This window comes from Pan paniscus, chromosome 13, assembly GCF_029289425.2.
Source record: "Pan paniscus chromosome 13, NHGRI_mPanPan1-v2.0_pri, whole genome shotgun sequence".
NCBI classification, from domain to species: domain Eukaryota; kingdom Metazoa; phylum Chordata; class Mammalia; order Primates; family Hominidae; genus Pan; species Pan paniscus.
Window position 1 is genome coordinate 20,326,193 of NC_073262.2, and position 26,041 is coordinate 20,352,233.

Genomic DNA, 26,041 nt, shown 5'->3' on the forward strand with positions numbered 1-26,041 from the left:
ATAGAATAAAAAGGCAAAGGAAGTGTGGGTTTTCTCTCTCTTACTGAGCTGAGAGATGGAAGACATCTGTCTTCTCCTGTCCCTGGACATCAGCACTCTTCATTCTCCATCTTGCAGACAGCATATTATGGGACTTCTTCACCCTCCATAACTGTGTGCGCCAATTCCCATAATTCATCCTTATCTATCTATCACCTATCGATCGATTGATCGTTCTATTTCTATCCATCAATCTGTCCATCATATTGGTTCTATTTCTCTGGAGAACCCTAATACATACCTCATATCTTTTTTTTTTCTTTTTTTCTTTTTTTTTTTTGAGATGGAGTCTCGTTCTGTTGCCCAGGCTGGGGTGCAGTGACATGATCTCGGCTCACTGCAACCTTTACCTCCCAGATTCAAGCAATTCTCTTGCCTCAGGCTCCCGAGTAACTGGGACTACAGGCGTGCACCACCACACCCAGCTAAATATTTTTAAATTTTATTTTTAGTAGAGACGGGGTTTCATCATGTTAGCCAGGATGGTCTCGATCTTCTGACCTCGTGATCCGCCTACCTTGGCCTCCCAGAGTTCTGGGATTACAGGCATGAGCCACAGCATTTGGCATCTTATGTCTTCTTTACAAAGCTTCACATTCGGAAGCTCTGAGCTTTTCCAAGGATATTAAGGGAAAATTCTGTCTACTCTTAATTGGATCATCGAATTGAATTGTACCATTGAGCTTCCTAAGTTGGGCTTCTTCCACTCTGCTAAGCCAATTGTCACTGTTCTACCTGCATCTGAAAGTCTGTTAAAATCTTTTGTTTCCTATTGTCTCCTCTCTGGTTATTTTAATCTTTGATGCCTGATATCTCTTTATATTTTCTTTTGCTATTATTTTTATTGGGTGAGAGAATAACTAAATACATATGGTCAGTCAATGTTAAATCATGTTAAATCAAAAGTACACTTCCAGGTGGGAGGAAACTTTTGGAGTTGATAGATATGTTTATGATACTCAAAGTGATGATGGTTTCATGGATGTATGCTTATCTCAAAAGACATCAAACTGTATACATTAAATATCTACAACTTTTTGCACGTCAATTATACCTCAATAAAGTGGTTATAAATGCTATAATCACCTAAGAAGTAAATACACATGAAGATTAAGAGCAGAAAATGAAGGTAGAGAAATCAATGAAGCAAAAAAAAAAAAAAGTATCCTTCCAACTTTCAAATCATAGCTCACATTTAAAACCAAACAAAATGTAAGTTAAACAAAGAACAGTTAGGGTTCTCTTTGGCCTGTGTATGTTTTGATCTCTGCCGAGGATTTACCATGGAGGCAAAAACAGAGGCAAGGGATATAAAGCTGACATTGCAATGGAAACTGGAGCTGCTAATGCAATCAGGAAAAACTGAAAGGAGAGGGCCACTTTGCAAGAAGAGGTCCACCCCTCAAAGAGAGGGCCAGCCGATGCTTCCTTACCCAAGACCTGGCATGAGCAGACATAGGACTGAATCTGCCAGAGGAAGTAAAGGAGTTCTGAGCCCAAGAGTGCTGCACAGGCCTCTTGGCAAGAGGTTTTATGGGGCAATTGTAAGTTGTCTATTTCAGTGTTATGAATTATCCCAAAATGTATTGTCTTAAAACTACAAAAGATCATTATCTCACAGGGTCTGTGGGTCAAGAATTTGAAAGCAGTTTAGTTGAGTGGCCCTGGATTGTGGTCCCTTGTAAGCTTGCAGACCAGCTGTCAGCCAAGGATGGAGTCATCTGGATGCTTTCCTGGGTCTGGAGGATTCACTTTTGAGCTCACTTGTGTGGCTGTTAGTCTAGGGAATTTGTCCCTCTTTAGCTGTTGGCTGGAGGCCTCAGTTCCTCATCAGGTAAGCCTTTCTCCCTGACATGACAGCAGCTTTCCAGGACCAAGTGATCCATAAGGACAAGCAGGAAGCCTTTTATGACCTGGTCTCCAAAGTTGAACACTGTCACCCCCACTTTGCAGTTGACCCTTCAACAACACAGGAGCCAGGGACGTCAACTCCTATGCCATGTAGTGAAAAATCTGAATGTAACTCAAACTACCAATAGCCTACTTTTGGCCAGAAGCCTCACTGATAACATAAATAGTCAATTAACACATATTTTGTATATGTTATAAATTGTATTCTTACAATATGATAAGGTAGAGAAAAGAAAACATTATTAAGAAAATCCTAATAAAGAGAAAATATATTTACTATTTATTAAGTGAAAGTGGATCATCACAAAGGTCTTCATCTTCATTGTCTTCAAGAGAGGAGGGGTGAATCTTGCTGTCTCAGGTGTGGCAGAGGTGGAAGAAAATTTGCATATGAGTGAACCCTCACAGTTCAAACTCCTGTTGTTCAAGAGCCAACTGTATATATTCCTTAGGAATGAGTCACAAAGTTCAGACTGCTCAAGAAGAAAGGAATTAGGTTCCACTTTTGAAGGAAGAAATAGGAAGGAATTTGCGGACATTTAAAACCACTACATGGGCTTTTAAAAATATTCCTTAGCATTTGGACATCTTTTTGTTTTGTTTTAATCTTTTATTTTTCTCTTACTCATCTTATCTCTCTGTGTTTTTTGCTTAGAAGTCACCATGTGAAGTGGGAATCAATTTATATTAAGCAGATTATCTGATTTAATCCTTACAGCTATCACTTCAAAACTGACTGAGATAAGTATTGTCCTCATATACACTTATTCATTACATTCAACAAATATTTACCAAATGCATATAATATTTCAGAAGGAGATCATAAAAGGCATGCAGTTCAGTTTATTTATTCCTTCAACAAATATTTATCAAGTGCATATGCTATTTTAGGCTCTATGCTGGGTGCCAGGGTGTACTGTTGAATAAGACATGGTATCTGACCTCATCTCATTTTCATTCACACAAGGTTTCCATTCTTGTGGAAGGTACCTGAAGGGAAGTCAAGATACATGTCCAAGGTTACACAGGGGTATGCCACCTTACATTGCTCTCATCAAAGAAGTAACAAGTGGAGGGAGGGAGGGAAATGGTTTCTTCTTGGGTGTTCAGCATTGTTCCCTGCCAAGGAAAGGAGGTAGAGATGGGAGGGCGATATTCAATCAGGGAAAAGGCCATACATTTTTGCAAGCACCCACTGGGTTGAAGCTCTGGAAGGCAGAAGGATAAGATCCCCAACTCCACAGCCTTCGAACCAAGGAGTTAGCAACATGGGTGTCCAAGGTAGGAGAAATGGGCCAAGTGTCTAAGGACAAGGATGTTTTTCAGCTTTCCTCACATCATCTGTACAGACAGCTGTCCTCTCTGCCTCCTATGAGATTTAGCATGGCCTTTTCCTGGCCAATGCATCTAAGGACTGAGAGTCTTGTGACTGGGGTCTCGGACAAAGAACAAAGGTTAGTCTGGAAGCTAAGATGCATGGACATTTAGGGAGAAGCTAATGGCAAGTTTGAAAACAAAACTTGGATTGCATTGGGGGTTTTAGAGCAGAGAACTCCAGCAGAAGGGAGCAAGAAGCCAGAGGTGAAAGAGGAAGGAATGCTTGTGTTTCCGGATGGGGTGGGCTGATTCTGAGGCTGCTGGAGCCTGGGTGGCTGTCGGGAGCTTTTCTGCTCTGTTGCTGTTGTAATTACAGCATCTGAAAGCTTGCGTGACATTGCTAATTTTAGAGAAAATGGGACACTGATATCTGTAAGAACACTCAGGCTTAGGTTGGTGATTAACGTTTCCACGTATCACAGAATCAAATCCAGAAATGGTGTAGGCATTAGGAAATATTATTATTAGAAGAATGTTCGTAATGATGGAAATGAAAAATGTAAATGCCAACTCTTTAGAGAGGTTTAAAGAGATTAATTGGAATAATAAAACAACTGAAGTCAAATTGGTTATGGAGCTGTGCTTTGAAATGATAAATTCTATTTGAAGTCTGTTTTCTTTTGGCACATTCTTTTTTGGCTAAAATGTAAAAATAAATTAGTGAAATGAGCTTCTCAAATCCATGAAGGGCTATAGAACATGGTATATGCTGACCAAGTATTTCTTATTTGTTGTAGGGAAAGACATTTTTTAAAAAGGAAAGAAAGCTGCAATAGGAAGATCACAGCAATATACATATATATATGTATATTGTATATATATGTATATACATATATATTGTATATACATATATATGTATATACTATATATTGTATATACAAATATATGTATATAATATATATACTATATATATACAATATATATGTATATACATATATATTGTATATATACATATATATACAATATATATGTATATACATATATATTGTATATATACATATATATACACACACATATATATATATATGGTGGGCAGAAAGTGAAACACAGAAATTGGTACTCAAACATCATTTAGGGAAAAACTTCCACAGAGGAACTGGGAATGTTATACTTGAAAATAGGGATAATGGAATGGTTTTAAGTCCACACCTGGAAATAGTAGAAACAAGAATAGGGTTAAGAGACCAAAAAAAAAAAAAAAAATGGTAGAGTTGGTGATAAGAAGTGAATAATGTTTAGGCTCAGAGTGAATAATACAAAGGTGTATTTGTTTTAACTAAGAGAGAATAAGTCACATGAGAAGAACTGAAATTCATCATTAGTCTTAGGGATAACAGCCTGGAAATATTTCAACCAAAAATGTTGTTATATCTCATAGATGCAGACTAACATCTTATCAAGGTCCCTGACAATGTATTATTAATAGTGTAGTTTTATAGTTTATAAGCTTAATTCCAAGAGTGCTGGAAGGAATATGAACTTTGGAGCTCCATAGAGCTGGTTTTGACCTCTGTGACTTTGTGCACACTTTATTTTGCTGTGCCCCTGGTTCCTCTGTGTAAAAGAGAATAATAGTGTTAACCTTTCAAGATTGCCATGATTAATGAGGCCATGCATGTATAGTCTCTTGGCACATATTACATGCTTGCTAGTACCTCTTCTCCTTTACTTTAAGGGGAAACTACGTAAAGAAGGAAACTTACAATGTGATATGTTGTCACCACCCAAGCAGCCGGGCCACAGCCTCAGGTCTAACCTCTAAGATTTATGCATTGAGCATGGCTCTGAAAGGTCAGAACTCGTTTTACTAAATTGTCCATGGACTCAGGAAAACGTCACAAGGAGTCCTGCAGTGTTTTGGATCCCGTGTTGAAGATATTAAGGAGAAATTGTTAGGGCAATTAGGCTAAAAGAGAATATGCATTTCATATTTGTGATGCTTAGATAATACATCAGTTACTAATCGAGTCATTAATCCTATTTTATAAAATACTGCCAGCCATTATTAGTTTGGGAGAGTCACATACCTTCTCTGACCCTGTTTTCTCATCTCAAAAATGGGGATAACTTATGAATTCTTTATAGAGTTAATGAATAACAGAAATGGGGGCTTGTAATAGTCTGCATAATTTCAAATTCAACCCTAAAATAAATTCCATTTTGGTATTTTTTTAATAAACTAAAAATGTTGAAGTGTCTGTATATTAGTTTAGGTGACATTGTTAATGATGAGAAACTAATAATTTTCATAAGTTAAAGGACATAGCATTCCCTTATTATAAAAATAGGACCTCTAAATTTTGTTTCCATAATGTTTTTACAGAAAGTTTCAAATTTTAATTTTCTTATTAAAACATATAGTTACACACACAAAAACAACAAAATGGGGATAACAATAGTGCCCACCACGTAGGGTTGCTGTGAGCCCTGAATGAGATGACATGTATAAAAGTGCTTGGTAGAGTGTCTGGAACAGAGTGGGCAATTAATCAATACCAGATAAAAGTTAAACAAGCAAAGAAACAAAATCCTCGTCCCTCTTAAAGTGCCTGAAACTCCTAACACTTTGTGACTGTTGGCTCTCAGCCCTGGCTGCATAATTAATCACAGTAGAGTGAACTCTCCATTATCCGCACTAGTGAAGGGCAGAGGCATGGATAAAACAAGGGGTAATCTAAAAATCATTTATATATTTGGCTTTGGAATGAAGTCAGAGAAAGACACACACAAACACACACACCTGTCATTTCTGTCCTGGCGAAGGCTTCCCAATTGGGATCTCTATTGAAGCCTCTGGAGACTTTCTAGGGGCAGGAGGTGGGGGAAGGTAGCACTTGGCACTTAACAAAGGAGATACAGAATATACAAAGCACTTAAGATTTTTTTAAATATACGACATATAAAAATTGTCATTGCTGTTATTAATAATAGTTTACTTTCAGATTCTTGACAGGTGACAGGCTGTTTTCATCCACACCTCCCCTGTAACAAATAACGTACTTTTCTGCTGCTCCACACTGCCCACCCAAAGAGAATTTTGAGCAGATGGAAGATGAAATATGATTCATTTTTATATTCCTCTGAAGTCTTTAAGAGTGCTTGGCATATAGTGGGAGGTCATAAAGCGTTGAAATTGTGAATTAATGTCTTTTAGGGATATTTCTGTTTGAAGTGAGTGTTGCATTTTGACTTGGGATAGAGGTCTCCACCAGGTCTGAGAGCTCCCAAAAGTCACTGAGCAGCTCCATTTCATCTGAGATGGTTTTAGGCTGTTACCTTCTTAAGACTCATTGCCCCTTCTGGAGACATTACTCTAGTTCTTTTGTTGAAACTCGGCATTGATAGTGAAGGTGGAGAGGGCTGGAGACAAAGAAGGTGCAGAGAAAGATGTGATAGCAGCCTCACAACTTTTGTGTTAAGGGTTTTCAGAATCTCCCAGGTGAAATCGCCATGTCTCATGGTGAAGTCATTCACTTCACCAACATTTGCTTAGCATGTTTTACAGGTCAAGTATTGTGCCAAACACCAGGAAAACATACTCTAAGATTGTATTCTGATTGTTTATAGGCCTGTTTCATCTCCTAGACTCAGCTATTTGTGGGTAAGAACTACATCTTGTTCGTCTTTGTGTCCCTAGCATTCAGTACAGCACTGAGCTGTGAACTCAGTACTTGATGGAGATGAATGCGTGAGTAAAACACAGTCATTTTCTCAAGGAGCTTGGAGCTGGGTAGGAGAGGCAGCATATCAGTAAATGCTTGAGGAACAGTACATGGGCTGCTGTATCAGAGATTGCACACAGAGCCTTCATCTGTTTGTGTGGGCTGGGGAAGGTTCACAGAGGAATGGAGGACATGGCTCTTGAAAAGGCTAGAATTTAGCAGGAGAAGAAGAGAAAAGCATTCCAAAAAGATGGAATAATCCATGCAAATACACGCCATGTTCAGGTACAATCTGAAGAGAGGAAGAGGAGTAGGAGAAGAGGGAGGGAAGATGGGCAGGAATGTGAGAGCCTTTCATGCCCTCATTGTTATCCATACATCACTGTGGATCACTTTATTAAACGCTGCTTGTTGAATATTTTCCTGGGCCTCTCCAAAGTGTATATGGCTAATCCTCTCAAGGGCATTCCTTCATGCCTTCCCTTTGCTCTACATGACCCAGACAGGGCAGGGCATGGAGCAGGCACACAGTCAGACTGTCTGGCTGGACTCCTGACCCTTACCATTTGGTCCAACTGCATTGTGCTGAGCTCTTGAGCCACCAGTTTATAGGGTTTTGACACAGATTATGCCTTGTCTGTGTCTTTCTCTCACTCACCCATCCATCCATCCATCCATCCATCCATCCATGATTAGGAAAGATATCTATATTTGTTGAGTACATGTTTATTAATGTGTAGAGAACACAGCAGAGTTGGAGTCTCCTAAAACATGACTTGCACTGGCTGGTGCCACCTATAGGGGTTCAACTGCTTGATTTTCTTTTTCTTCCTTGTCCCTACCGCCCCCCCCGCTCCCCCACCACCATCCCTCTTTGAATAAATGAAGATGTTGAGGTTCTTCTATCGAGATTCCGCTCGCTGATGCTAGATATCTAAAGTTCATGCAGAGAAGCCATCTACAGAGGCAACAGGCCAGGGTGGGGGCGAGGGGGAGGGCCTGAAAGAAGTTGCCCCCTTCTGTTGATCTCCGACCCGCTTGAAATCTGAGGCATCTCCTGGGGTCAGGAGGCTGCCTTAATATCCGCCCCAACACTAAACATTTAGCGCAGGGCAAGGAGAGGCAGGCGAGGGAGGGAGGGAAAGGGGGAAGCACATGGCCCTGCTTCGGCCTGTTTGCCTCCCATAATAAGAGGGAAAGGAATAGAAAACACCCAGGCACAACATAAATATTTCCTATTATGGAGAAACTAAAGTCACAATGGAATCTGTCATGCTTGTGATATGAGGGATGGACAATATTTCGGGGCTGCTGCCATGCTGGCACCTGAATGGAGTTTATATTTTGTTTATGGAGCTGAATCCGAAGCCTTTTATTTTTTTGGCTCGGCCTGTGTAATTCTTCATGGAAGCTCGAAATGGCCGCGGAGCAGCTCAATATTCCATTTATTTTATTTATAAAAGAAATTCAAAGGCTGAAAAGATGAAGTAATTGACTTACTGGGATGACAGTTAAACCCACTAAATTTAATCTTATCCTCTCAAGTACAACATATCGCGCTCGCAAATTATCGCCAGCCACCAGGCAGCCGCGCGCTCCTCACCTCATGCAAATGGAATGGAGGCCTCTGTTATTGTATTATCTGACTTTACTATCAGCATTAATCCGGCTTAGCTCACTTAATGATGCCACTTGTGGCACTCCGAAGGCAGCGGAGAAGTCTATAAACTACTTCCATTAAAATGCAAATCGGGCCCGCTGAGAAAATAAGTGACACAAAAAGTGGGCGCCGCACGGCCGCCGCCCGCGATGGCGCTGATGGCTGATGCCGCGATTACGCCGGCGGGGGCGGCCCGCGCGCCACGAACGTGCCCGACAAGCCGCGCCGCTTAATTTCTGAAGAGATTTCTGTTTTTTTGTTGTCAGGAAATGAACAAATACTTATCAATGTAAAAACTGCTATCTCCCATCTCCCCGCCAGGTTTTTCATACTGATATTATTTGCACCCCGTAACACAGGAAATGAAAATCTTCTCCGCCTTTCACGTCGCCACTGCGCCTTCAAATCCTCCGCGAGCAGACTGGCCTCCCCCCACCGGCCCCCTCCCGGGCTCCCTCCCCGGTAAACAGAAAAGAAAACTTCTGTGGGCGAAGGAGGGAGAAATTCCAAGGCTCTGGCTTTCCCCAGCCGACTTGGGTTTCGGGGCAGCGCGGGCTCCCTTCTTCCCAGCGCGGGAAGAAGGGGTGAGGGAGGAGGGGCCGGGGTGCTGGCACTCAACGGTAACATCTGTTTTACTTAAGCAGCTTGATTTCGTTTTAGGATGAAAAAGTATTCCCTTTCAGCATGAGGAATCATGGGCCCTGGGGCTTGTATGGATTCAGAACAAGGCCTCATAAAACACTAGCAGGTGATTTAGTTTCATATTTTGATCCCTTTGTTTAGACAGCTTCTCTCAGGTTCTCCTGTGTCGGCCCGGGGACCCCAGCATCCCTCCTTTGATGTTGGAGGGACACCCGGGCCGTCGAGCTCGCCCCGCTCTTGTGGGTGACTTTGTGCTCTTGAGGGCACAGCATTTCCCAAGGTTCTCCCCCAGACTCTGCGGTCAGGCTCTCAAATCCTGCCAGGATTTATGGTCCTCACAGAGGGATCAATACTACATTTTAAATATTACAATACCTTTTATTGAGACAATATTACAACACAGATATTTTACCCTGTCACGGGACCCAGTTATAATTGCTTTTGACCATCTTATTGGTGGGCTTCCCCGGCCCTCTGTGTTTCCCACTTCTGGGAGGAGTCACTGTGCTCCCGGGATGGGCTGGCCCCGCCCAGGAGGCCTGGGAAGGAGGAGGATGCAGCCTGGGAGGGCTGTGGGGCACCTGGGGAGTGCTGCAGAAACTGGCTGTTGCCCACGTGGCCTCTTTTGGGAAGCTTGTTCTCACTCCTATTGACTCTTCCCTGGCTGTATTAAAAAATACGTCCACAAAGTCCTCTCTTTCTTGGATTTGCACCCCTTACAGGAGAAAGGGGGAGTCTGTGCAGGTGAAGCTAGGATTAATGACGAAATTTATCATGGAGCCCTGGGACAGGGCCACAGACCATCTTCTGTGAGTTTGTCAGTCCTCCGTATGTGTCTGGCTGGTCTGCATTTGCCACATCGCCTCCTAACTCCCCCTGCCTGTGTTTATTTCCCTCCCTTTCTGGACTGGAGGAAGCTGCATCTGATTTTCCGACAGGCAGTGCCTAGGATAAGGTCTGGCCTCTGCAATAGAGATACATAGTATGTGCTCAGTGAGGGTTTGTTGAATGACTAAAAGAATGAAAGCTGGCCAGGCCTGGTGGCTCACGCCTGTAATCCCAGCACTTTGTGAGGCCGAGGCAGGTGGATCACGAGTTTAAGAGATGGAGACCATCCTGGCCAACATGGTGAAACCATGTCTCTACTAAAAATACAAAAATTAGCCAGGCATGGTGACATGCGCCTGTAGTCCCAGCTCCTTGGGAGGCTGAGGCAGGAGAATCACTTGAACCCGGGAGGTGGAGGTTGCAGTGACCCGAGATCGGGCCACTTCACTCCAGCCTGGCAACAGAGTGACACTCCCTCTCAAAAAAAAAAGAATGATGGCTGTGTTATGGTCTGAATATTTGTGTCCTGCTAAAATTCATATGTTGAAACCTAATCCCCAAGTGATGGTGTTTGGAGATGGGGCCTTTGGGAGGTGTTGAGGTCATGTGAGTGGAGCCCTCATGAATGGGTGTTTTTTTTATAAAAGAGACCATAGAAAGCTCCCTGATCCCATCTGTCATGTGAAGACACAGTGAGAAGCACCAGAAATCCACCGTTCTCTAGACATGAAATCCACCAGTACTTGGATCTTGGACTTCCCAGCCACCAGAATTGTGAGAAATAAATTCTGTCATTTATGAGCTACCCAGTCTAAAGTGCTCTGGTGCAGCAACCTACACAGATGAAGACAGGAAGGAACGCTATCTTATTTTTACCCCCTCATCCCTGCAGAAGCTGAAGAATTGCCTGTGAACAGCTAGCGCACATCCATGGGTTGCCATCACAGAGGAGAAAGACTCATTCAGTTTTCCTTGGTCCACCTGAATTTGTTAGCCCCATGTGTTGCCAGTATGGAGTCACACCTGAGTTTGTACCCTGGTTTCTTCACTTCAAGGCTGTGTTTCTTGAGAGAGATACTGAATCATTCTAAGCCTCAGTGTCTTCGTCCCTTAATTGGAAACAGGAATACCTGCCACACGGAGCTACCGAGGGTTTGATGAGATGACGTGTGTAATGGTTCTCAGAGGAAGCATCCAAAAAGCACTCTTTTTCTGTGAGCCGGGCTGAGATGGTGTAGTAACAAGGGCCCAAAGGCTGCTTGGTACCAATTCATAAAAAACAAAAAAGTGAATGCAAATCATTTTCTCCATTAACATCCTAAAGTGGGCCAGGCTCAGTGGTTCATGCCTATAATCCCAGCACTTTGGGAGGCTGAGGTGGAAAGATTGTTGGGTTCCAAGGTCTAGGAGTTTGAGACCAGCCTGGGCAACATAGCAAGACTCTGTCTCAAAAAAAAAAAAAAATCCTAAACTGCACACATTTTTCTTTTCTTAAAACTTTGGCACATGTCTTCTGTAAGTGGTTGCTGTAATGGAATTGAATATATCCGAGTTTCATAGTGTTTATCTACTCATTCATTATTCCACAGATATTTATAGTGTGCTCACCATATGCCAGGCACTTAGTAGGTAATTGGATACAGCAGTGAGTAAGACAGAGAAGATCAGGGTACCTAGGGAGCTTCTATTCTAGAGAAAGAGGCAAAGAAAACAAGCTAACAAGCAAATACAGACTATAATTGCAAATTGTGACAAATGCTATGAAGAAAATGGAAAGAGTGATGGGATAGAGGATGTTCCACCCAAAAATTATGATTTCTGGATAACTGGCCTTCTGAACAAGTATGAGAACAACCAGTGTATGTGTGACACCCAGCCAGTACCCAGAACAGCTGGCTCCAGTTAACTATTGCTGTGTAACAAAACACCCCAAAACTTAGCGACTTAAAATAACAACAACATTTACTTTGCTTGCAAATCAGCAATTTGAGCATGGCTCCGCAGGGACAGCTCGTCTCTGCTCCACTTAGCATCAGCTTGTGGGGATCAAAGGCTGAAGGTGGGGTCATGTGGAGGCTCTCTCATTTACATGTCTGGATGGTGATGCTGGCTGTCAGCTGGGACCTCAGCTGGATCTGGGGCTGGAACATGTGGCCCTTCCACCAGAGGGCTACCTGGCTTCCTCATGGCCTGGAGGCTGGGTTCCAAGGGCAAGCATCCTAAGGGTAAGATAACTAGGCAGAAGCTGTATTGCTTTTTATGATCTAGACTTTGAAGGCCACAGTGCCACCTTTGCCACATTCTATTCATTGAAGGTTAGTCACTGAGGTGAACCCACATTCAAGGGGAGGGAATAGACTCCGTTTTTCCATAGGAGCAGTGTCAAAGAATTTGTGGACATAATTTCAAACTGCCCAAAGCCTCAGTTGAAGAGATGAGAAGCATTAGTTTTGAAAACATGATCAAACACACTTGACCTTCATATGCCATCTCACTTGCCAATGGTTTTTTCTCCCTCTGGTCTATCTCCAGCCTAGCCACCCTGCCATGATGACAGGACTAATTTTTCTGATCATGCCCTGGAGGCTTGTTTTTAATTTTGTTCCTCTGTCCTTCCATGGCCCTCAACTGTGCTAGAAAAAGCCCAGGTTTCTTATCCATACATTCACAATTCTTGCATATCTGGCCTTAGCCTCCTTCCCTACTTTATTTCCTAAACCAGTGAAGGAAGGATGAAGGCTGAAGGCTGAATGTAAAGACAAGACCGCTTCAACCAAGTTAGTCCACTTATTTACACCTAAATTACCTACAGTGTGCATTTCTTTGTCTGCTACTTTCTCCATCTGATTGTTCCCCAGCACCCAAATTCTATTTATTCTTCAAAACTCAGTCCAAGCTTGTCTCTTACATGAAGTTTTTCCTGACCAAACGCCATTAATAACAAGTAATAGCTGATAATTATTGAGTACCTAATGCAAGCCAGCAATTTTACTAGTGACTTTGCATCTATTTCCATTAATTCTCACAACCATCTTGCAAGTTTCCTATTTTCCCGTTGAACAGATGAGAAAACCAAGGCAAAGAAATTTTCTCTGGGTTATCCAGCTAGTAGTATGAGATGCATTTGGGATTCAAATCTGTCCATCTGCCTTGAATCCAACACAATCTCTATAAAGTAGAAAGTGATAAGTAGTTAAGTCATGAAGGAAAAGCACTGGACAGTTCAGTGGTCTTGTTTTGGGGGAGTTGAGCTAATCAGGAACGTGAACGTCAGTGACTTGGTGTCTCCAGAGAAGTAAACAGACCTATCTCAGGTTGAAAGCTTTTGTTTGTCTGTTGGCTGCATCATACTCTGGCCAGCTGGGCTCTGAGGAATTTTTACGATTTTGTTAGGTATCCTAATCGCCAACTTGCAAGTAGTGCCTTAAGGTCAAGGGGCGTCTAATGGTTTAATGATAGAGAGAGAAGAATGGGCTAGGAATGAGACAGCTGGGCTCTTTGGTCTACCTCCCCAATTTTGAAATAGATTCTTATTGGGCTATATAAAAAATATGTCCACAAAGTCCTCCCTTTCTTGGATGCACACCCCTCACAATGTGTCTTTGCTGCCTTTCCCAAGAAAAAGGAGGGGGATCTGATGTGAATTGGCCTGATGTGAACTTGCTTTGCCCAATTGAATGGGAAGGAGCCATACGATCAAAGTTCTGAGATTATGCCTTAAAGAGCCTTGCAGCCTCCTCTTCACCCTCTTATAACTCTACTCTGATACCGCCATGCTAGGAAGAAGCTGGGATGAAGACCAAGTAGAGAGAGGCCCAGCCATTTCTGCTCTCCCTATTGCCCTGGCTGAACTCAGCCCCATCTGAAATCTGTTGAGTGAGAACTGACCAGCCAACCACAGAATCTTTGGGAAAGGTAACCTGTTGTTTAAAGCCACTAGCTTTTGGTATGGTTTGTTACACAGTAATAGATAACTGATACACATTGTTGAGATTCCACTAGGGAAAGGGAATTTGAAGAGCCTTTGGAATATATGTATGGAAAGGGGCTTTGCCTGTGGAAATTGAATGGAATGGGATGAGAGAGAAGGCTCATCATCTCCAGGAAGTCAATAATAATGGAAGAAAACAGGCACATGAAGAATGTTCAAACCAAGAGTTAATATTCAAATAGTGAATAAAATGAGAATCATAGAATCAGAAACTCCAGGCCTGGGAGAACCTTCTGTAACCAAGTGTTTCAGGGATGACAAATAGGTTTCAGTGGTTGCCCACTCGAACGGATTAGTTGTGGCTGCCTGGAGTGCTGTGCTGAGAATGCTGAGGCTTTGTCCATTTTCAACAGAAAGGAGGGCTGTGATCAATTAGTGATGTCTGCCACGGGTGCAAATCTTACTTCAATTATTCAAATGTGCAAAGCTCTTTCCAGTCTCAGCACATTTTCCCATGCTGCACACTCTATTTGGAATACTTTCCCCACTCCACCACTGTTTTTCTAGCTGGTTTGGAGACAAGATGTCTCTCTGTTGACCAGGCTGGAGTGTAGTGGTGAGATCATAATTCACTGTAAACTCGAACTCCTCCATTCAAGTGATCTTCCCACCTCAGCCTTCTGAGTAGGCAGGACTACAGGCACACGCTACTACACTGGGCTAATTCTTTTTGTAGAGTCAGGATCTTGCTATGTTGCCCATGCTGATTTCAAGCTCCCGGCCCCAAGTGATCCTCCTGCCTCAGCCTCCCAAAGCGCTGAGATTACAGGCATGATCCACTGTGCCCATCCCATCCATTAAGTTTCAATTTTAATGTCACTTCTTTGTAGAGGCCTTCCCTGCCTGAAGCAAACCACTTCTATTAATGTCTCTTGCTTGCATGCCTCATAATTTGCCATTATATGTATGTGTGTATTTGTTTTCTCACCCTTTTCTCACAACACAGTCATTTAACAGCAAGCTTCCTGAGGGCAGTACCCTGTCTATTTCTTCCCAGCTATTTACCTAGTACCTGGTATAGTGCTGAAGTAGAAGAAGTGCTTAATGCTATTGTTGAATGGCTGATTGAGAGATTGCATGGATACTGAGTTCGGCCATCCTGAGCTAAACCAATTTCCTCTTCTAACCTGGAATGCTTAGGTCACATGCCTGGAACATACAGTCTGTCAAGCTACAAACTCTTAGTTCTGTGCTTTTTCTAAGACATCAGTTCTACAATGCACACAGATGTTGTTTTGTTTTGGTCTGTTTTTGGGACTGAGTCTTACTTTGTTGCCCAGGCTGGAGTGCAGTGGCAGTGGAGTTGCACTGCAACCTCCACCTCCTGGGTTCAAGCAATGCTCGTGCCTCAGCCTCCCCGGTAGCTGCAATTTCAGGCATGCGCCATCACTACCATACCCTGCTAATTTTCATATTTTTAGTAGAGATGGGGTTTTGTCATGCTGGCTCGGCTGGTCTTGAACTCCTGGCCTCAAGTCATCTGTCAGCTTCAACCTCCCAAAGTGCTGGGATTACATGTGTGAGCTGCTGCACCCAGCTCACACAGAGGTATTTTAGAGACTAGAAGCTGCAGGAGAAAGAGGTTGACACTGTGCTGAGAGACACATTTTGCTGGAGCAGCTAGCCAATTCAGATGCTTATCAACCTACTGACCGGGAGAAATAATAATGTTTCGTCAAGTTGACTTACCAATTTTGTCGCTTTAAGCTCATGTTTGGCTGTGATCTGACAGGTGCTGTTGGTAATAATACCAAGTTGTGGGCATGCAAGAAATGTTTTGTATTGGGCTGTGTCCCTGTGCCCTCAACACAAATAGAATGTTCAGAAGTTGAATGAATGTGTGGGTGTAGCATCCTATATCCAAGGGGGGATGTTCTAAATATAATAAGACATTTTTGTGACCCCAAATACCTTTTGAGTATTAATATTTTGAAAAGAAGATAAGTTAAAGATGAATAATAAAAACAGGTACGATATTTTGTCTTACTCTCAAAGTTAAAATCAGTAAAAATAAATTAATTGACATGTGTCCAAAGCAATCACCTATTTGACATGGGAACCCTTCTGTGTTGTCCTAGAACTTCCACAGATGGCAGACACATTTCACTCTTTGCAAGGCCTTTTCTTATTAAGGATGACCAGTGTTTCCCTGAGGTGACCAGCCTGTTCAACGGGCTACAGAAGAACTGGGGCACAAAGAATGCACTTCCCTTACATGTGCACTGAGCAAGAAAAGAACACTTGGCAAATTTCTGTGACAGCTGGAGTGACGGTGACCATTTGTGGGCTTTAAGTAGTGACAGGACACATTAAATTAATTTTGATATTTTATAAGTTAAAACCTTTTATTTTGTCTTTATGATAAATGTTCTCTCCCTAGCTTTACCCTCTAGGGCAGAGATTGGCAAACCTTTTGTAAAGGAACAGATCGTAAATATTTTAGGCTTTGTGGGCCACGAGATTTTTCTTGCAACTCTGCCATAGCAGTTTATAAGTAGCCATAGACATTATGTAGATAGATGAATGTGGCTGTGCTCCAATAAAACTTTATTTACAAAAACAGGAAGAGGGCTAGATTTGGCCTGTGGGCTATGGTTTTCCAGTGCTTGCTTCAGGAGACTGGAGTCAGTACTTTTTTTCTCCTGTGAAAGATGAAAACTTTAGTCACTAATTTCCAAAGACTGCTTCTTGCTTGCAAATATGTAATTAATATAAGCAGCAAAGTATAGTAGAATTTCCATGATTTTACATCTACTAAAACAAAAAAGATTAAGTTCATTGTGCCTTTAAAATGAAGGAACAGTATCTAATCTGAAAAACGGTTAAAAAGTTAAAATGATGTATAATTTCCAAATTCTGCTTCTATGCGGCAGCCCTCCTGCATGTGAAATTGTCGAGTAGAATAGCTATTATTTCCCACTGATGAACCACAAATGGGCTGAAGATATTTGCATACCTTTTTACACACAATATATACCAGCACTCTAACCTCTGATTCTTCTTACCAAATTCCATTTAATTTGTCATTAATTAGTAAATTGTTATGTGAAATGCTGCAAAGCTTCCTGGGTAAAATGGCCAGTGTGATGATTATTCTTTTGGAAGCTATCTGAAATTGTTACTACTGAGCAATTTCCATGAAAATAGAAGGGTCTTTGGAGCTGTTCTTTTAAAATAAGAATAAAATGAACCAAATGGGGAGAACACATAAAGGCAATAATAAATCAAGGACAAAAGACAAGAAACTAGTCCCCAAAACAGTATCTAGGAAGAAACTATAGTAGCTTCTTTTTGCAAAGAGTAGGTACTTCAACTTTCTTTTCAAGCTGCAATAAAAACAAAACAAAGTTAAAGCGAGTCCTAAAGTAAACTTTCAGAAGTCCAGTTAGTATCTGCTTTAAGAATCTTCGGGTCTCTGAAAGCCTTTATCTAAGAGGGTGGGGAGGGGGGAATCTTTGCCAACTATAGGTCAGTTCTTTCCTTCTTTAAGTTACACCCAGTGTTTGTATTTGCATTTATTTTGTCAATTGCAGAATCATTGCTTTGAGTGATTTTCATTGTCTACATCTTTCTCTCTTTTTTCCTTCTTGCTTGCTTTCTTGCTTTCTTTTTCAATTTCCTTCTTCTTTCCCTTTCTTTTCTTTCATTTAAAGCCAGGCAGAATGCACCTTCCTGATAGATGGGATTTTGCCTTCAAGTTGTTTCCAGTGTTTAATTCCTCCTTACTGTTACCTCCGGAACCAAGTCCAAATGAAAGGCGAGCCTCTTTGACCCTCTGCCCTCCCTTTCCTGCCTTCTCTTCTCCTGGGTTTCAATGGTTGATTGAACGGTGTGTTAGGTTCACTGAACTTGGTCTTGGCTTCGGTTCCAAGCAGGGACAAAGTCAGCTTCCAGGCCAATTTCCATATGAAAGCAGCTGAGATCTCTTTCCCCATTTTGGAATTCCAGGCAGCACCCTGGGCTCTGACTTCTCAGATTCAAAGTTCTTGCTCAAATTCCCCCCACCCCCACATTCCAACCCAACCCTAATCTCCTCCCACTTTGGTTTCTCTGCCCACCAGGTTTCCAGGTCTCCCAGCACACTACAGTGGCCCTGAGAGGGCAGCTGTGAACTCAACTCAAGAAAAACTCCTTCACGTTTCTCTGAGGCTGATGGCGTAAGAGAGGGATTTGTTTATTAGGGTTTGAGATGGGCAGGGAGAAGTGGGAGGTCCCACGTAGGACAGAGAGAAGGTGGAAGAGTCAACGCTTCTTAGGGATGAATTTAAGAAAATTATACTTCCTGTTGCCAACTATTTAGGAACAAATACAGCCCCATTAAAGAATTTATCCAGCTGTTTGTAAATTTTGGTTTGAGGTCTTAGGTAAACTGCCTCCAAAATTTCTGCTTTACTTCCAAGATGTGGTTTTGCCAAACTAGAAAATGACAACAAAAAAGATGTTGCCTCTTTCCATTGCATTTCTTATGTAAGCAAATGGCCTGTTTGGACCCTTAAAAATGCCATTAGCAAAAATAGTATCCCCAAGCTGGAAGGAACTCAGGAAGGCTGTCTCTATTTGAAAGCCACAGAGATGTGTGTGGGTTGACAAACCATAACATCACTCTCAAATCCTCATCCACCTTAAACCAGAAGTTTAAGAAGTTGCTGGTGGCCAAATCAGACTTTATTTATTTACTGGCTTGTGTTAATATCGGTGCCTTGATTTTTCCGCTCGAAAGTCTTTCCAATCTTAATACCTGGTCACATTTCAGTTCTGTTCTGAACAATGCTTTGCTTCTTTCTTTTGTTGGGGAGTAAGGCACAGTGATTTATAGACTGTGCCTTACAATTGGTGAGACAATTGCTGTTATTGTTCTCGTTGTGTCTCCTAAAAAATGTCACTTTTATAGCAGGGCACAATTGTCTAGAAGACTATAAATATTAGTATCATTTGGACACCGCAAAGTTGTCACAGAATTCCTGCCGTGGATATGAGGACCAACATGTTCATGTGCATAAAGAATGTGTGTGTGTGTACATGCATATGTACATCCGTGGGTTTTTATGCTTGTTCCCATATACATGAGCAATGTATATGTGTGCATGTGGTATATTTTCAACTGTGTGCATAAGGGTGTTTGGGTATGTATGTGTGTATGTGGGTGTGTGAGATGCACATGAATTTGCACATATGTGCATTTAATTTGTAGAAGTAAGTGGGTTGTGTGTCAGGGAGTGGGTGAATGTGCAAATCAGTAAATGGAGTGCTGCCAGAAAGAACTTGCTTGGTCCTAGCAGCCAAAGGCTTTCAGGACTCTTTGTTATAGTCACATTCCCGGCGGGCTCCAAACCTCAGACTCTGCCTGGAGGTACAGTATGCTCTTCTGAAAGCAGAAATTATTGAAACACAGAATGTCTCCTAAGTTGTGCTGGCCAGGTCCCCAAGAAACAGTCTGGACATCACTGCAGACACAGCCCCTAAGCAAAAACACATGTGCATGTCTCTGCCTCAGAATATGATGGCCTTTAAGGAAATGGATCTCTGTTGAAGAATGAAGGAAGAAAAAACTGAATCAGCCCCACCATTTGCAGTGAAGGTGTCTGGTGTCATTTATTTTGCTGACCAAGTATCTTCTCTATGGATTATAATAAAAATAAAAATAATCTTCCCTTGTTTTATCTGCAGACACTTTATTGTCCTGGATCTGGCCTTAGCAATGAATTCATACACAGATGGGTGACAACAAGGAAAAAGAGTTTAACTATTTTGGCAGTGTTAATATTGATCACAGAACAGATTAAGAGACAACTAGGAGAAATTTCTTCATGGGATGAAAATCTCCCTCCTTCCCCAAACTCCTGAGACAGCCAGCAGTAGTAGACAGCATCAACATTTATCAATGCAACAATTTCAACTCTTGAGCAAAAGCCTCCCATCTCAGAGATTTTGCATCTAACAAATCACTGCATTTTGTCCTTAAATTTATCCTGTGGCAACGTTTTGGCAGGATTGTTGGACTGTGGGATAAGAAGACGAAGAATTTTCAGGAAAGAGTTTCCCACCCCCAACTGCTGCACACTGAGCTGCACTGTCCAGGGAGAGGTGGTGATGATTAATTGTGCCCAGTTCCCTAGGACCCACTCTGCCCTTCCCCCTCTCTCTTCTGACTCCTTCTTCTTTTCGTAGGCTTCTAGACAGGGAGAATGATTTACTGACTAGTTGAGAATAACAGATATCAGGTCTTAGGCTCAATCTAGTTTAATGTCTTTTAAATAAACAGGCCTGGTTTTGCCTTGGGCCCTAACACCGTTGCCTTTTTCCTGGCTTTTATTCTGAATGGTTTGTCTCAGCTCCCAGATCTTGTTTACTTTGTTTGGGCCTGACCCCTGGACTTATTCTGCAGCCTAGCCGAGACCTAGGGTGTGGATTTGTGTTCCCTGCTGTGACCTCTGGCTTCCCCTCCCAACAGCAGTCCTCACTTGCTCTTCTGGTTATTCTGCCCTGAGGCTCTTTGGGAAAGCACTTTGCATGATTCCAGTAAGCGTCCTTGGTGGGTTCTCATTAGTTCCAAGGATGGAACCCCAACTTCTGGCCAGCTAGAACTGTGTTCTAAGGATTTCTGCAGGAATGAGATTTAATAAGAAATAAAGAGGAAGAGGAATATGGTTTACTGAGCATCTACCCCATGCCATGCACTGTGCAAAGGAGCTTTATATATTACCTAATACTTCTAACAAGAATGGGTTATCACTTCCAATTAACCTTTGCAGAAGCCGCATCTAAGAGTTCAAATAACTTGCCCAAAGTCACTCAGCACACCTAGTGAGTAGAATAGCCAGGGTTTAAGACCACATCTAAGTGTTTTCTGTTATCTTGCCCTTTCCAATAATCTTAACAGTATTTGCTGAGCATTTATATCTGCCAGGCTTTGTGCCAAGCCAATTGTCTGTATTATTTGCTTACACTTAAAAAAATTAAGGTTAATTCACATACTGTAACATTTACCCTTTATAAGTGTACAATCATTCAATGTGTTTTTCATATATTCACAATGTTGTGCAACCATCACCACTAGTTCATTCCAGAACATCTTTCATCACACCCCACAAAACCACATACCTAACAGTCGCTCTCCATTATCCTCTCTCCCCAGCCCCTGATAACCCCTAATATGGTTTCTGTCTCTAGGATGTGTTTATTCAGGATGTTTCATGTATAGAGAACCATACAATATGTGTCCTTTGGTGTCTGACTTCTTCCACTTAGCATAATGTTTTCAAGGTTTATCCATGTTGTAGCACGTAGCAGCACCTCATTCCTTTTTATGACTGAATAATATTTCATTGTATGGATACAGCACATTTTGTTTATTTTAGGTAAACTTTACAACTATCCTATGAGGTAGGTTCAATTATAATCTCCACAGGTAAACTGAGCCATAAAGAGGTTAAAAGGCACTTTAGGTCACATTTTAGAAATGACTTTCCAAGTACAATCATTTCGTATTTGTTTTTCAGTTTAAGTTGCTTTTTGTCCATTCCAAGCAGGTGATAGGCCAGCCTTGTAACCATGATGTGGTTACACACAGGTACATCACAGCAGGTTTTCCCTCAGGCTGTGCGCAGGAGCACTCCCCAGTCTCCACTTCAAGACTCCACAGTCTCCTCCAGGAGGCTTCCCTGACCCATCCTAATCCCTCAGCCCTAGAGTGGCCTCCTCACCCTCCACGGTTTTACAGCACGACCTGGGATCACGGCATGGCAGGGGAAGTTGATGAAGAGAAGCAGCATTTTCTTTTTTTTTTTTTTTTTTTTTTTTTTGAGCACAGGGTACTTTATTGATGGTACACGACAAGGTGCGGCTCCCTAGGCGCCTCCCCTCTTCAAGGGGTCTACATGGAAACTGTGAGGAGGGGAGATTCAGTGTGGTGGGGGACTGAGTGTGGCAGGGACTCCCCAGCAGTGAGGGTCTCTCTCTTCCTCTTGTGCTCTTGCTGGGGCTGGTGGTCCAGGGGTCTTACTCCTTGGAGGCCATGTGGGCCATGAGGTCCACCACCCTGTTGCTGTAGCCAAATTCGTTGTCATACCAGGAAATGAGCTTGACAAAGTGGTCGTTGAGGGCAATGCCAGCCCCAGCGTCGAAGGTGGAGGAGTGGGTGTCGCTGTTGAAGTCAGAGGAGACCACCTGGTGCTCAGTGTAGCCCAGGATGCCCTTGAGGGGGCCCTCCGACGCCTGCTTCACCACCTTCTTGATGTCATCATATTTGGCAGGTTTTTCTAGACGGCAGGTCAGGTCCACCACCGACACGTTGGCAGTGGGGACACGGAAGGCCATGCCAGTGAGCTTCCCGTTCAGCTCAGGGATGACCTTGCCCACAGCCTTGGCAGCGCCAGTAGAGGCAGGGATGATGTTCTGGAGAGCCCCGCGGCCATCACGCCACAGTTTCCCGGAGGGGCCATCCACAGTCTTCTGGGTGGCAGTGATGGCATGGACCGTGGTCATGAGTCCTTCCATGATACCGAAGTTGTCATGGATGACCTTGGCCAGGGGTGCTAAGCAGTTGGTGGTGCAGGAGGCATTGCTGATGATCTTGAGGCTGTTGTCATACTTCTCATGGTTCACACCCATGACGAACATGGGGGCGTCAGCAGAGGGGGCAGAGATGATGACCCTTTTGGCTCCCCCCTGCAAATGAGCCCCAGCCTTCTCCATGGTGGTGAAGACGCCAGTGGACTCCACGACGTACTCAGCGCCAGCATCGCCCCACTTGATTTTGGAGGGATCTCGCTCCTGGAAGATGGTGATGGGATTTCCATTGATGACAAGCTTCCCGTTCTCAGCCTTGATGGTGCCATGGAATTTGCCATGGGTGGAATCATATTGGAACATGTAAACCATGTAGTTGAGGTCAATGAAGGGGTCATTGATGGCAACAATATCCACTTTACCAGAGTTAAAAGCAGCCCTGGTGACCAGGCGCCCAATACGACCAAATCCATTGACTCCGACCTTCACCTTCCCCATGGTGTCTCAGCGATGTGGCTCGGCTGGCAATGCAAAAGAAGATGCGGCTGACTGTCGAACAGGAGGAGCAGACAGCCGAGAAGCAGCATTTTCTAATGGGCACGGTGTGTCTATTCAAGTGTTCTGCTTCAATCGGAGCTGCAGGAGTTACAGGTTTTCCTTCCCCAACAGGAATTTCAAGGACCAAGTGGTTTATAGAAAATAAAAGAAAAAGAATGAAAGAACAGACTAAACATTACAGCAGTAAATAAACGGTTTTTGTTTAAATCAAAAAAGTTCTATTTCATGTCAACCTCTTACTGCTTCATTCTATCTTGTTTTTTGAGACAGAGTCTCACTCTGTCACCCAGGCTGGAGTGCAGTGGCATGATCTTGGCTCACTGCAACTTTTGCCTCCTGGGTTTAAGCGATCCTCCCTACTTCAGCCTCCCAAGTAGCTGAGATTACAGGCACCTGCCACCATGCCTGGCTAATTTTTGTATTTTTAGTAGAGACAGGGTTTCACCCTGTTGGTCAGGCTGGTCTCGAACTCCTGACCTCAGGTGATCCACCTGCCTCAGCCTCCCAAAGTGCTGGGATTACAGGCGTGCTTGAGTCTATCTTCACGATAATCAAAGATTGACTGGTTGCCCGTTGCAGAACCGGCATAAGAAGGCACGATTCCTGCCTTCAAGGAGCTTACACTCAGAGTGGGGAGCTAGACAATACATAGGAAAAGTCACTGGCTATAGCAGGCACTGGATACCCTATTACACACCAGCATCGATAGTGGATGGGCTAGAGGAGTCAGAGGAAGGGAGAACCATCGTGTGTTGGAGGAGGCTGGGAATCCTCCTTCTATTAGAAGGAGACAAGATGAGACTGGGAGGGGTTGAGACTTTGAAGGTAGACTGGAACTTAGGAAAACATTCAGAAGAGGATAGAGGTGGAGGAAACAGCCCAAGGAAAGGCACTGGGGTAGGTATGAACTGGGTGTGGTGGAGAAAGATGAGTAAACTTATCTGGCTAGAGTTGAAAGGATCTTGGGAGGAGACTAATGAGGGAAGTGGAGATGAAGCCATGGCAGAACAAAGAATGTGAATTTTATTTGGTAAGGAAACAAATATCAGACCAGGGGAACTTTGGCAAGGTCAACCTGAGTGTGGTACAATCTGCTGCCAAAACATGAAGTGTCAAGAAACTGGGAAAATATTTCAACTTGCTACTCCTTGAGAAATAATGGTAGAGATATGGCCCTTGAACCCAGTGGGGAGGGCATGCTTGGGGTGGTATGATCACAGAGCAAAATGCAGATAGCAAGCAAGCTGCTATGAGGAGTCGACCTAATGTGGACTAGCGCAATGAGGGAAACCAAGGGAGAATTCTGAATGTGTCCAGGACTGTTGGACTTAACCACTTTGAATTGCCCAGTTAGGTTGCTAAGTAGGGGATGTGGGTTGAGGGACAGAGAATGGGTTGAGAGACAATGAGCTAGTGTCTAGGGTGGACTATAGCTACATATGAACTCAATAAATATGTCAATAATGAGGACTACAGTCTATTCTGATGGTCTAGTTTTAAAATGTATGTGAAGTTTTCATTCTACGATAACTGTCATTGATTGGACTCTTGTGTGCAGGGTACATTATGTGTATTGGCTTCCATGTTCATGATTTTATCCATAAGAAAACTGCTCAGGGAGGTTGAGCAACTTGCCCAATGTCAATTAGCTAGCAAATGGCCAGACAAGGACTCAGTCCTTGTGTAGCTGACATTGAAGCCCACACTCCACTCAGCTACATTGCGTCCCTATGAGTTTTCAGACATTGTGTTGACAAGAGGCATCTGTGTGTATTTTTATCCCAAATATCCTGACTTTTGATTTCTTAACCCATGTGTGAGGAATACATCATAGTCCTGGTTATTTTTCCTTACTCTGGCCTAAAATGTAGGTGCCAAACACAAGGCTAGATTAAAAATTTGGAAGAATTGGTACCTTTTCTCAGGGTTTTAAACAAGAGTTCAATCAATGCTGTTTATATCCATGAATGTGATGCCACAATTCCATGGTTGAATTTTTCTGCAGTTGTCCAGCTATCTAGTGCTAGTATTTATCTTGATATTTAAGAAGTCAATTTCCTTATAGGAAAGATTGTATTATTTAAAGCAGAAATCCATTGCTATTTTATAGCCTTTGATGCTTTTTTACCCTGGCATCTTAGTTCACAATATTCATTGGGAGAGTAAAAATATGCATGTGCATATGTGCATGTGTGTGCACACACGTGCATGCACACACATACACTCAGCCTTTGTTATTGAAAAAGAACAAGCACAGAGATGAAGTGGAAAGTAGTCTGGCACAGGACAATCTTGCCTGTCTGGTAAGGTCTGTACACAGGCTGTGCTGCAGGGGTGGGGTGCGCAGAGGGGAGAGGTCTGCTCCCCTGACCTTTCCACCAGGGATTCTGGCACCAACACTTACATTCCAAGCATCCTCTCTGAGGGCACTGCTTGGGGTATGAGGCTGCTCACATCAGGCCAAGAAATTTCACCCATATGTTTCTGATTCATTTATGCTCATAAAAATGAGATTTTTAAGAGCAACGTGACATGCAATAAGCTTTCTAGGCCGTCTCTCAAGCTCTGTCTCTGCTCCTAGGAGTGAACAAATTTGTTTTTCCAAGAGAAAATGAATTCAGACTGCAGTATCCTCAACCCCAGAGGCAGAACCGGCAGCGAGGTACTCACAGATGGTCCTCTGCCAGTGTGAGGTGACTCCCAACAATACACCATCAGGCTGAAATTGTGCCTGTGGTCTGGAGGGAGCACTGGTTCAATAACATGATGATCATGATGGCTTTTTTTTCCTTGCTATTTATTTTTATTTACTCTATTTCTCATCATGTCATTTCCTCTCATTACCCTAGGAGCATTGATTCCTCA

At 42.9% G+C, this 26,041-nt stretch overlaps 1 protein-coding gene across 1 annotated transcript; it reads right to left on the reverse strand.

The window, feature by feature from the left end:
- Nucleotides 1-21,881: 21,881 nt before the first annotated feature.
- LOC100991849 (glyceraldehyde-3-phosphate dehydrogenase) lies at nt 21,882-23,351 on the reverse strand. Its single transcript, XM_003819132.5, has one exon. The coding sequence runs from the start codon at nt 23,114-23,116 to the stop codon at nt 22,109-22,111; it is 1,008 nt and encodes a 335-aa protein (XP_003819180.2). The 5' UTR covers nt 23,117-23,351; the 3' UTR covers nt 21,882-22,108.
- Between the last annotated feature and the right edge of the window lie 2,690 nt (nt 23,352-26,041).